Consider the following 12894-nt stretch of genomic DNA (forward strand, 5'->3'; position numbering starts at 1 on the left):
CACCATCCCATCACCCCACCACCCCATCACCCCACCACCCCATCACCCTCACCACCACCCCATCACTCCACCACCCCATCACCCCACCACCCCATCACCCCACCACCCCATCCCCACCACCCCATCACCCACCACCCCATCACCCCACCATCCCATCCCTTCTACCCCACCACCCATCTGCCCCATCCCCCACCACCCCATCACCCACCACCCCATCACTCCACCACCCCATCATCACCCCCCACCACCCCACCACCCCCATCACCCACCACCCTATCCCCACCATCCCATCACTCCACCACCCCATCCACCACCCCCCATCACCCCACCACCCCATCACTCCACCACCCCATCACCCCACCACCCATCCCCCATCACCCCATCCCCCACCACCCATCACCCCATCTCCCCATCTCCCCACCACCCCGTCACCCCATCACCCCCTCACCCGCCCACCCCATCACCCCACCACCCCATCACCCCACCACCCCATCGCCCCACCACCCCATCACCCCACCATCCCATCACCCCACCACCCCATCACCCCACCACCCCATCACCCCACCACCCCATCCCCCACCACCCCACCACCCCACCACCCCCACCCCATCACCCCACCACCCCCACACCCCACCACCCCATCACCCCACCACCCCATCACCCCACCACCCCATCACCCCACCACCCCATCACCCCATCACCCCACCATCCCATCCTCCACCATCCATCCCCCACCACCCCATCCCACCACCCCATCACCCTACCACCCCATCACTCCACCACCCCATCACCCCATCACCCCACCACCCACCACCCCATCACCTCACCATCCCATCACCCCACCACCAGGACTTTAAAATGTGCCTAAGGCAAGAGAAGAGAGGAGGAAGGAGGAAGACACAGATCCTTGGGGCTCTTTGTGTTCTTTTTCACACTCTGCCTGTTCGACCTGCCCTGCCCTCCCTTCCCTCTCCCTGGACTCCTGCTGAAGGCTAAGGTGGTGACCATGAACCCTCAGCACTCTCAGGGTTCAGCCTGTTTCCCATCCGTGGTTTGTCTTTTTTATTCCTCCCGGAGCCCTCTGGCCTTTGGGGACAGTTCCTAACTGTCAGAGGCCAGCTGACCGGCCCAGCCAAGTCAGCTCTCAGTGGCTGGTGAGATAAGTTCCCAGATAGACAAGCTTCCTCTAGCTGGCTCTGTGCTCTTAGGAGGGAGCAGGAGTTAGTGGCCCCAGTTCCTCTGTATCTGAAAGGACATCAGTTTGGTATCCACTCTACTTAGCTAAGGACCCTCACACATGCTGACAGCAAGACTCTCAAACTGCAGAGGGGTAAATAATTATAGAGCACATATTTCTGGCCCCCATTTCTGTTCTCAAAGAACGAGGTTGTGGGTCCATCTAGAAACCGTGTACCATCTCAGAGAACCACTGTAGCCATCCTGAAGTAAGGACACGTAGCCCCGTGTCATTGGTCACACCTCTAGGTCAGAAAGAAATGGTACTCTCTTGACATCCGGCTGACACCCCCTGCCCTTTGACTACTCACAATGGGATTCTGTTGCAGCACTGTGCGCTCCAGGTCACCTTGCTCCCAGAATTCAGCGGCCACCAACAGAGCCACCTGCGACCAATGGACCCGATCACATACATGCATACACGTGCACTGCCCACCCCTCCTATCCCTACTCCCACTCCACTTGTGCTTTCAAGCTCAGCAAAAGAGGCAAGCCCGCCCCCTCATCACTGGAGAGAATATAGGGTTGGGCTAAGAGGGTCCAGCCTCAGTAACTGTGGTCAGCAATACCGAGCTCCCTCTGCCAGGGCAAGAAGTGTCCATACCTTGCTCTGCACCTCCCAGGGCTTGGTGATGGCTGAGAGGTCACAGGCGGTCATCATCATGGCCCTGGGCAAACAGAATATACTCAGTCTAAAGCCATTTAAAGCTACACAACCCAGTTAATTCAATTCCCCTCACTTCTCTATGACTGTTCCCCAGTAGGTAACTCCACCATTTTGTGAGGCAAGGGCTCTCTTCCCATTGTAGCTGGAGTTTCAAGTCAGAGGTTGAGTCCTGCCTCTGAATATAATCAGAGGTTTGCCACTGGGCTCAGCTCTCTAAGCCTCCATTTTCCCGTCTACAATGATAGCCATGCTTCCTTCATAGACTAGAAACAAGGCTAAAAGAGACAACAAACATGGAAGTCAACTGTAGCACCCAGACACGGTAGGTGCGCAGTGAACATGCTGGGTACCTATTCCTGTTGAGATCAAGCTGGGCCCTTACTCTAGATTACTCAAACCGTTCCCTCAGGCTGTACCTTGCCCCGAGTGACTCCATTTTACTGAAGAGACAGGAGTCTGCACTTCGCCGCTGGACACGCAAACATCGCTCCCCATCTAGCACCACAAACGTGGTTTATTCCCCAAGGTAAAACAAGGTGTCAGGTTGAAGCGATGGCTCAGCCATTAGAATGCTTGCTTTGTAAGCGTAAGGGCCGGAGTGTTGATCCCCAGCACCCATGCACCACCAGGCATGTGAGATGCCCCTAAAACCCAAGCCCTGGAGGCAAGGGAATGGGGAGCCCTCGGATACACGGGCAGCCAGATAGCCAACGGGGGCCTCGGGTTCAGGGAATGACCCTGTCTCACACTGATGGGAAGGCAGGCCATGAATTCCTACACAGTGGGTACAGCGGAGAGGAGAAGGACAGGGACAGGGAGAACTGGAGCCACAGAGAGAGCAGAATGAGCAAACATTCCAGTCAGCCATCCTGGGCTCTGAGGTTGTGCTGCTACTCTTAGGTCTACTTGACACACAGACTAGATTTATCTGCAAGAGGGAACTTCCTAAGATCCAGCTGTAAGGCATTTTCTTACTTAGTGATTGGTGGAGGAGGACCCAGCCCATTGTGGGTGGTGTCCTCCCTGGGCTGGTGCTCTTGGGTTCTATAAGAAACCAGGCTGAGCAAGCCAGGGGAAGCAAGCCAGTAAGCAACACCACCCCACCATGGCCTCTGCATCAGCTCCTCAGGTTCCTGCCCTGGGTGAGCTCCTGTCCTGGCTTCCTTCAATGATGAACAGTGATATGGACGTGTAAGCCAAATAAACCCTCTCTCTGTAACTTGCTGTTCGGTCACGGTGGTTTGTTGAAGCAATAGAACTAAAGCAGAGGTTAAGGCCCATGTGGGGGCTGCACATGGCATGGGATCAGTAAGGGAGGAAGAGCTGTGTTGCAGGAAGGAACAATAACAACAAAAAAGAGGCAAAATGGCTGCCTAGAGCCACGCCTACGAGGATGAAACACAAGAAACAACCAGGCTCCAATGCAAGGGCATGGGTTGGAGGGGACAGCGGGGAAAGGCTGGACTTTGAACCAAATTTTCTGCTTAGATATTTTTAGAAGACAATTTTCTTTATCTTTTTGTTCTCATTTTGTGTGTATGAGTTTATACATGTCTGTGTGCTCACGTGTATGTGTATCAGCAGGTGCACCTGTGTGTGCATGTGGAGGACAGAGTCCAAAGTCAGATGTCATCTCCAGTTGTTTCTCCAACTTTATGTTTTGAGACAGGGTGTCTCAGTGAAGCTGGAGCTTAATTCAGCTATGCTGGCTGGTCAGAAAGTCCCAGGGCTCTTCCTATCTCTACCCCCCAAATCTGGGGGTACAGGGTACCTCCAGAGCTTGTCTTTTAACACAAATGCTAGGGATCTGAACTCAGGTTTTTGTGCTTGCACAACAAGCATTTTACTGTTGTCGTCCGAGCTATCTCCCTAGCCTCGTAGATTAGAACTAATCACCTGTATATTGGAACATTTTATATCAGCTGGTCCAGGAGGCCACATGGGTCACTCATAAAAACATTAACAAGTTCAGATAAAAATCTTTAGTTATACAATGTGACGTGTGATTCTTAGTGGGTAAGTTTTAAGGGGATAAGCCTCCAGAAATGTTATTTCATAGAAATGTCTTATGGCTTTATAGTAACTCCCGTGCCCTGTGTTTAATGTTAGGTGTGTGCACAGGTAAACAGATCAGGCAAATAAACGGTCAGCTATGCATACAAGAGTCACCACCTCCCTGGTACTTGTCATTGTCCCCAGGTTAAACCCACAGGTGTGGCTTCAGGAGAGTACAGGATATTTGATTTATTTGGCTAAAAGACCACGCGGAAACATTCCCAGAGTTTGGGGAAACACACCCATGTGTGTTCTAGGCAGAAACTGTGTGTGTGTGAGTTGGAAGAAGGCCATGTAGCCCCAGGATAACTAATCCTAACCTCACGCCCTAACCACTGTCCCCCACCACCACCCCTGATGTATCCTAGGGTTCCTGTGTAAGGTGTAGGGGATTCAGGGAGGCTCAGATGAAGCTCATGGTCATTCCAGGAACACAGAGAAGAGCACGCACGTGGCCATCTGCTAAGGAGGACAGAAAAGCAAAAGGCACAGAAGAAAACAAGGTGGGGAGGGGAGTGCCTACAAGTGAGAGCGACTGGTCCTGCCCGAGAGGTAACAGTAGAACTGGGTAAGAGGTGAGCATAGGAGCTCTCTGCTATGGATCAATGCTGTGTCCCCAGATCCATACATTGAAGCCTTAACCCCAACATAACGGTATTAGGAAGTAAAGCCTTTTAGCAACCAATTACTGTTAGATCAGGCTAAGGTGCCCTCATTAACTTAGTAAAGAAGGCAGAGGGAACCACCTGACACCAAAGTCCGGGTAACAGGAAGCCTGGAGGCATTCAGAAGGCTGGGGCATGGGAGGGAGAACCTCAGGAAACCCTTGGGAGCCTTGTTAAGAGACGCCCAGTCAAGCCAGGCAAGGAGGCAGGTGGATCTCTGGGATTTCCAGGACAGCCAAGGCTACACAAGAAAATCTGTCTCAAGGAGAGAGGCAGGGGGAGTGGGGGAAAGGGGAGGGGGAAGGGAGAGAAAGAGAGAGAGAAAGAGAGAGGGAGGAGGGGGGAGGGAGAGGGAGAGAGAGCGCCTAGATGCATGGGTACAGAGCTTGCAGCATGTAGGACAGGGAGGTACAGAGCTGCAACCCCCAAAGTACAGGAAGATTTGAATGGAAGAGGGTCAAGGTCAGATTTATCCACCACAGAGTCTTTGTTGTTGAGCTCTGCGCTAGGGGAGCCCAGGAAGGAAACCGTTGTGGGAGGGAGCAGGAAATGGAAGAAGTCATCATGAACATACCCAGGGGGTAACGGCAGTTGAAGATTGAACTCAGTCGGTGGAAGATGGAGGCGTGGGGGTGGAACAGAGTGAAGAAGGATGTGTGTACAGGAGACCTAGGAGGATCTTGAGGGCTCAGGAACCCATGCCTGAGCCTCTTGTCAGGCCTAAGTCACTAAGGGAGAAGGGATTGGAGTTTAATGCTTCCACACAGGGCTTTGGAATCAGAGCCAGTGGAATCCGCCCTTCTGTCTTCCCTTGACTTGCAATGGCTAGAACAAGATGCCTAAGGTATGTCTTCCAGCTCAGTGTGGAAAATGAGACAGCTGAGCTGTACTAGGTTAGAACCCATGAAATTCTGGTTTTGTGGGCCAAAAGGAATTCAGTCACTTCACGTGGTCGTTCCTCCTGAGAGGTATGAGGGCAAGCATAAAGCACGGTTTTGTAATCACATTATCAAATTACCATTTAGAAGGGCAGCTGCTTGAAGAGTTCAGCTTGCTCAAGGGCAGCTGAGTTATTCTTACCTGGTCCAACCACAAGGCCTTCCAGAACTTGGCTGTGAAGTCCAGTGGCCTTCTTCCTGCCCTCTGGCTGACTTTCATGAGAAAGCATTCTAGCCCTCCAATTTCCAGAACTCTGAGGAAAGCTGGCTCAGACACTCCCTGGGAGGCCTTTCAGCAGCATGAGAATAAAGGATAAGCAAGAGCAGGCCTTTTGTCTTGGGCAACTGTCCTGGCCAAGTCACCAGGTAAGTCACTTTTCTGTCTCTCTGGATCTCTCTTTTCTCCTTTGTAAAACACTAGATCAAGGGTTGATCAAGGGGGCTTTGTACAAAGGTCCCAGTAGTGGACATTTTAGGTTTTGCAGAAAGTGTGGTCTCTATTGTATCTCTCTGTTCAGCTCCATCTGTGATGCATAATAAGAAAGCAGGGTGTGCTGGCTGGTCTTATGTCAATTTGAAACATGCTAGAGTCATCTGAAAGGAGGGACCTCAACTCAGAAAATGCTCTACATGACGCAGCTGTAAGGCATTTTCTTAATTAGTGACTGATGGGGGAAGGGCTCAGCCTGTTATGGGTGATGTCATCCCTGGGCTGGTGGTCCTGGGTTCTACAAGAAAGCAGGCTGAACAAGCCATAAGGAGCAATCCAGTAAGCAGCATCCTCCACGGCCTCTGCACCAGTTCCTGCCTCCAGGTTCCTGCCCTGTTTTAGTTTCTGCTCTGACTTCCTTCGAATGCTAAAGATTCACATATTTTTGGAAGTTTATGAAAAATCTTAATTTTTAAGTTGCTCTTGACAGAAGAAAACCAGATGTGGTGATTCATGCCTATAATCCCAACACTCAGGAGATCGGGGCAGGAGGATTGCTGTGGCTTCCAGGCCAGCAGAGGTTATGAAGACAGCCTCAGTAAATCAATCCAATAAAGTCAGAAAGAAAAAGGAAATGATAATAAATTTTCCAAGTTTATCTTTCTACCAATAAAGTCATAAGATATTTGTATTTATTTGCTAACTAATTTATTGAATGATTTTTATGGAGGAAGGAGCCATAAAGGAAAAAGAACCCACAGCCCATAAAGTCAGAATGTAGCTCTCTCCATAAAAGGGTCAAATTTTATTTATGGACATGGAAGCTTTAGTTTCCTTTGGTGGGAAATAATATTTTTTAATTTTTCTCCCAACCACTTAAAGATGTAATTAGTTCCAGGCATAATGGCACACACCTTTAATCCCAGTCCTTGTGAGGTTTGGGAAGACAGATCTTTGTGAGTTTGAGGCTAACCAGATTACTCTCTCTCTCTCTCTCTCTCTCTCTCTCTATATATATATATATATATATATATATATATATATATGATTGTATGCATGTATGTGTGTATGTATGTGTGTGTGTATGTATGTATGTATGTATGTATGTATGTATGTATGTATGTGTATGTATGTATGTATCTGGAGTTCCAGGATATCCAGGGCTATGTAGTGAGACCATGTCAAACAAAACAAAACAATCTTGTAAGTCCTATGAAATCAGGCAGCAGGCCCTACACCCCAATCTTGAGGATGCCAAGGGCTTTCAACTCCTTGTCTGGCCACAATCAAGAAATGAGAACTGAAATTAAGAGGAGACAGAGCGGGAAGTCACATCCTTGCCTCAAGAGTTGGTGGGACATCCTGGCCTTAAACTAAGTAAGTATGGCAACACCAGAGCCAGGTAGGGGTCTGACACAGCGATATGGCTCAGGACACAGCAATGAGTGCAGTGTGGATCTCAGACCACAGGAAGCTCACAACACCTTTAAGACCATCAAAGCACCGAAACTCAGTGCTGATGGCTTCCTTTCGTTGAACCCAAACTCTGCAGACCAAGAGATCTTGGAAATAAAAGTTTACAGAACCACGACAGATGCTAGCCACAAAAAGAAAGGGCCAGGTCCTGGGGGGAAGTCTTGCAGCTGCAGAGTGGGGCAGTGAGAAGATGCCCTCAGTACCCAAGCTTCCCTATGCTTTTGGGGGGAAAGGCACAGTAACCTACCCTGGCTGCAGAGCAGAGGGGTGGGGAGATCTGGGGAAAGAGGATGCTGTGTAGGAGAAGTGCTTGTTACTCATCAGTGAGTGAGGACCGGAGCGTAACACGATGGCACGTTGGTGGTTTCGTCTCACGGTTTAGAGACATGGTTTCACCATACGTTTAGAAAGGAAGTCTGGCCTTTCGATTTGGTTGGTTGTTGTTGGTTTGGCCAAACAACTGCTAGCCAAATAGTATGTCTCTCCATGTCTCATCCCCCTCTGCCTTCTAACTAACTTTCAGAGGTCTCAGATGACTCAATGGATTTAAGTGTTCCGTCTCACGGACTGCCCTCCCTTCGGAAACTGAGTCTGGGTGTTGTGCCCTACACCAGCCCCTCTTCTGTCTGATCTGGCTTTAACCAGTCTTGGGGGCATCCCTAACATCTCTTCGGGTTCAATAGTTTGCTGAGTCAGCTCACAAAACTCAGGGAACAGTTTGCTCAGGACTGTCATGTGTTAAACCAACTAAGAAACACAGGAAAGAGGAGCAGGGAAGGGCTGGCGGTGCGGAAGTTCTCTTAGAGCATACAAGTCTCCCAGGACCTCTGAGTGGTCATTAATCCAGAAGATCTCCAAACTCCCATGTTTAAACCATATCATGAAGATTTTATCTTGTAGGCAAGATGAATTAAATCATGCGTCACTAGTAATTAACATGTTCCCCGCTTCCCTAGAGGCTAATGAAGCTGTAAGCCCCAAGCTTCTTACAGTCGGGTCTCTCTGAGAAGTGAGCCCCCATTCCAAAACTATCTAGGCTCTTGCCAAGAGTGACCTCAGTAGAACAAAAGATACCATGACCACTCAGGAAACCCCAAGGCTCTTAGGCGCTCCATGTGAGGAACCAGGGACAACAACCAAATCTATATGTCATTATAGCATAGGAAATGTCCCCCATAGCTCCTCCTATCCAAGTCATGCTGTAAAGCATCCCACTTACCCCCAGCTCAGTTCCAGAGGAATCTGAAATCATCCCCACTGAGCTGCAGAGGAAACTGAGGCACAGACTGGCGAAGTAACCACCAGTAAGAATCAAGACTCAAACCCAGACTGGTTGGTACTGAGGCTCTAGTTGTGTAACCGCCCTACTCTACCCGGGTAAGAAGTGATTCTGATGAGAGAGGAGAAGCCAATGGACACAACTCCGATTGCCTCACAGCATTGCTTCTTGGCCAGGAGACTCCTGCCTCTCAGCCTGCCTGTCACCGTCTGAAATCATTGTGATAGTTGCAGTTGGGGGTGGAAAGTCTTGCTACTTGGTGTCTGGTAGGCAAAGCCCATAGGGCGCAAGACAGGCCCACATCAAAAGCTAATTTGCCTCCACGTCGGTGCTGAGGTTGTCAAGGCCAGCTTTCTGGGTCTTCCAACCATGTTGGCTAAAGATCTCCTTAAATAGCTTTGGAAACTATGAACCTTTAGAACAGTTAAACTGTTTCGTCACAGGTTCAGATCTCTGCAAGGATCTAGTTGGCAATGTATCACAAATACTGACAGCCAAAGGAAAGTATTACATCACTCCTCAAAACCCAAAGGAATCCGAAGAGAGTAGTAATTCAGTATCAGCCATCATCATCTATGACAGAAAAACAACAAAGCAAGTTTTTCTCCTTGAACACTGTATATGCATGGATATATACACGGATATGTTTTTTATCTGTATACACATGTACACACTTCAGTCTTTCCCGACCATCCTTCCATCCTATAGTAACCAAATATCTTGATTAGTTTCAGTTATTTCTGATTTTTTTTCACTAACCATAAGCCTTCAAGCGTTAATTTTCCCCCTTTGGATTACGTCCTACAATTGGTCCAAAGAACAAAATTCATTATCTATTTTAATGAACAATTATTTGATACTCAGAGTAATTGATTTTGGAGCTTCACCTCGGGGAGAAAAGGTCGGACTTTTAAAGTCAGATAACAGGTGAACGTTTCTTAGTGCTAGACTGATAAAAATCAGCATCTGTTCTATGTGCACTTTTCATTTTTATAAATGCCCAGGAGGTAGACGGAGTTTCATTACAACAAAGCACCCGCTCTTTGAATTGTCCTGAATTAACTGTTAAAAGTTATCCTGTGATCGTTAACCGAGTGATCCATCTGCTGACAGTTCAATTACATTCTCCTTCCATTTTGTTGTGAGCCAACACTAGAGCCTTACGTCTTCCATTTCTGGGACGCGTGCCATGAAGACAGAACAGAAGCTTCTCAGAGGACTATTAATTAAACCTCTGGCATTTCTTCAGGGGCTCTGTGCTAATCCAAGAGACTGGAAACGGGCAGGTGCATTAAAACATTATTAATTCTAATACATCTTTTCCACTGTTATATTTTTATAAAGGGATTTTTATCTTACAACAAGTTTCAATATTGCTTTCAACGAAACTCCGAAACTTCAGATTGAGCTCATTTAATTTATGGAAATGTGTGCTGCGTGACATCACTAGGAACCACGGGCTCGTGCTACCAACTAAAGCAGCCACATCAGAGTCTGACCTGTAACTTTTCAATTCAATAAGCACATGACAAGGCATCTCAATGGCATCTCTTCAGTCCTTCATTTGTATTTTCCCCCTCTTGTTTTCCTTATTTATTATTAATTCTAAGAAAAGTAGAGATAGATGTGCAGGGATATAGGAGAGGTGGATGGACAGTTGGATGGATGGACAGACAGACAAATGGTGTTATGGTTTGGATCTTGAATACTCCCTAAAGGCCCATGCACCAAAGGCTTGGTCTCTAATCCACAGCACTCTTGCAAAGTGTGGATATGGTAGATAAGGGGTGGCGTTGGGTAAAAGAAGTTGGGTCAGTTAGGAGTGTGCCCTTAAAAGGTCCCTTTCCTTCCTCTTTCTCTGCTTCTTGGTCACCCCAAGGAGAGCCTTCTATGGCACATGGTATGGTCATGATGCTGTTAAAAAACCCAAAGCAAGGGCCAAGTGGCCTCAAACTGAAGTGTCTGAAACCATGACTCACAACAGAGGTTCCCTCCTCCACAGGAACACTGTTTTGCATAAACAAGTGAGTAGATAGATAATAGATTGATAGATGACTGACAGGCAGGCAGACAAACAGACAGGCAAGCAGTGTGCTAGGCAGGAGTGAAACTCAACTCAAAAGAGTTCTTACCTGACATCATGAGGTTTGATCCCTTTAGCAATTTACATATATATATGTATATATATATATTTGCTTATTGGGCTATACCTTGATTTTGCCTATGTGCTTGTACTAGCTAGTTTTGTGTGTCAACTTGACACAAGCTGAAGTTACCACAGAAAAGGAGCCTCAGTTGTGGAAATGCCTTCGTGAGACCCAGCTGTAGGGCATTTTCTCAATGAGTGATCAAGGTGGGAGGACCCAGCCCATTGTGGGTGGTGCCATCCCTAGGCTAGTTGTCCTGGGTTCTATAAGAAAGCAAGCTGAGCAAGCCAGGGGAAGCAAGCCAGTAAATAACATCCTCCATGGCCTCTGCATCAGCTCCTGCTTCCTGCCCTGCTTGGGTTCCAGTCCTGACTTCCTTTGGTAATGAAACAGCAATGTGGAAGTGTGAACTGAATAAACCCTTTCCTCCTCAACTTGCTTCTTGGTCATGGTGTTTGTGCAGGAATGGGAACCCTGACTAAGACAGTGCTAAATATCCAACAACAAAATCCTCCATTTCTAATGCCATGTTTTGCTTTTAAAATATTATATGTTCCTGAGAGACACAGCCAGAATATGGCAAATACATAGGCGAATGCCAGCAGCAAACCACTGAACTGAGAACGGGACCCCCGTTGAAGGAATCAGAGAAAGGACTGAAAGAATTTGAAGGGGCTCGAGACCCCATATGAACAACAATGCCAACCAACCAGAGCTTCCAGGACTAAGCCACTACCCAAAGACTATACATGGCCTGACCCTGGGCTCCAACCACATAGGTAGCAATAAATAGCCTAGTAAGAGCACCAGTGGAAGGGGAAGCCCTTGGTCCTGCCAAGACTGAACCCCCAGTGAATGTGACGGTGGGGGGGGGGGGGGTAAGGGGGGGAGGGTGGGGAGGGGAACACCCATATAGGAGGGGGGGAGGGAAGGGGATGTTTGCCTGGAAACTGGGAAAGGTAACAATTGAAATGTAAATAAAAAATAAATAAATAAAAAAGAAAAAATATTATATGTAATGGTGTATAATATGGACTATATTTGGCCTTTGTCTGCAGGTCTTTGCACACAGCTCCTAAAGTCTTTAAATTTTCTAATAAGAGTGTCTGGTTTGCAATAAGCTCCTTCTGATTGTACTTTATACTGTACTAATGAAGTGGCTTAGGATGCAACATCTAGATAGCCTTGGACTGGAGCCGATTAATTACTTGGAGGACCAAGTAATTTCAGGATCCGTTTTTATCCCTGTTCATTGTCTCCAGGGAAGACTAGCTAGAGATTAAACTATAACAAAACTTTTAATCCATGGGGAGTGCTACATGCCTTTAATCTCAGCTCTCTGGAGGCAGAGGCAGGTAGATTCTGTGAGTTCCAGCAAAGCCAGCTTAGTCTGAATAACAAGTTCTGGGCTAGCCAGGGCTATGTAGTAAGACTCTTATCTCAGAAAAACAACAATAACAACAAAAACAAATGACAACTTAAAAAAAAAAGCCTTTTGAACAGCTATAGGATGGGCTTCCAGGCTAGTATATCCCTGTGTACTGAGAGGGTACTTGCCTCCTTCTTCCTTGTCACCTCCATCTGGTTATCGATCTACAGCCATCCCATCCATACTGGCAAATGTATGTGAGGCATTTCCCAGAGTTCTATGAGCCATTATGGAAAATAATAGAAATTAAGGAGGAGTCAATCATGAGGATGCCTGACTTATCCGTCTGTGAGAAACGTGAGAAGCCCAGACATGTGAAATAAAGCAGGAACGAGGCAGGAGAATGTTCCAGGGGAGCGACTGGTTAGTGTTTCCTGCTTCCACTAAAAGGAAGGCAGAGAGAGGGTGTAGCTCGGGCATGGAGGACTTACTTCAGCTGTGCCAAGACCCTGATTTTCCTCTCCAGCAGAGAGGGCACTGAGGGAAAGAAGCACATCTCATAGGAATGAGACCTTAACTTGTTGAATTTGACCCTAACTCCAGGCAGATAATAGTTCCACAGTAAATTGATT

At 47.9% G+C, this 12894-nt stretch overlaps 1 protein-coding gene across 1 annotated transcript in view; it reads right to left on the reverse strand.

The window, feature by feature from the left end:
- Positions 1 to 12894, reverse strand: part of Pde6a (phosphodiesterase 6A) — a 68860-nt gene that overhangs the window by 6743 nt on the left and 49223 nt on the right. The window contains exons 18-19 of the mRNA XM_032885986.1: positions 1841 to 1904; positions 1548 to 1622 (exon numbers count right to left, since the gene is read on the reverse strand). Of these exons, the coding sequence (XP_032741877.1) occupies positions 1548 to 1622; positions 1841 to 1904 (139 nt within the window). The remainder of the gene's footprint in view (positions 1 to 1547; positions 1623 to 1840; positions 1905 to 12894) is intronic.

This window comes from Rattus rattus, chromosome 15, assembly GCF_011064425.1.
Source record: "Rattus rattus isolate New Zealand chromosome 15, Rrattus_CSIRO_v1, whole genome shotgun sequence".
NCBI lineage: Eukaryota > Metazoa > Chordata > Mammalia > Rodentia > Muridae > Rattus > Rattus rattus.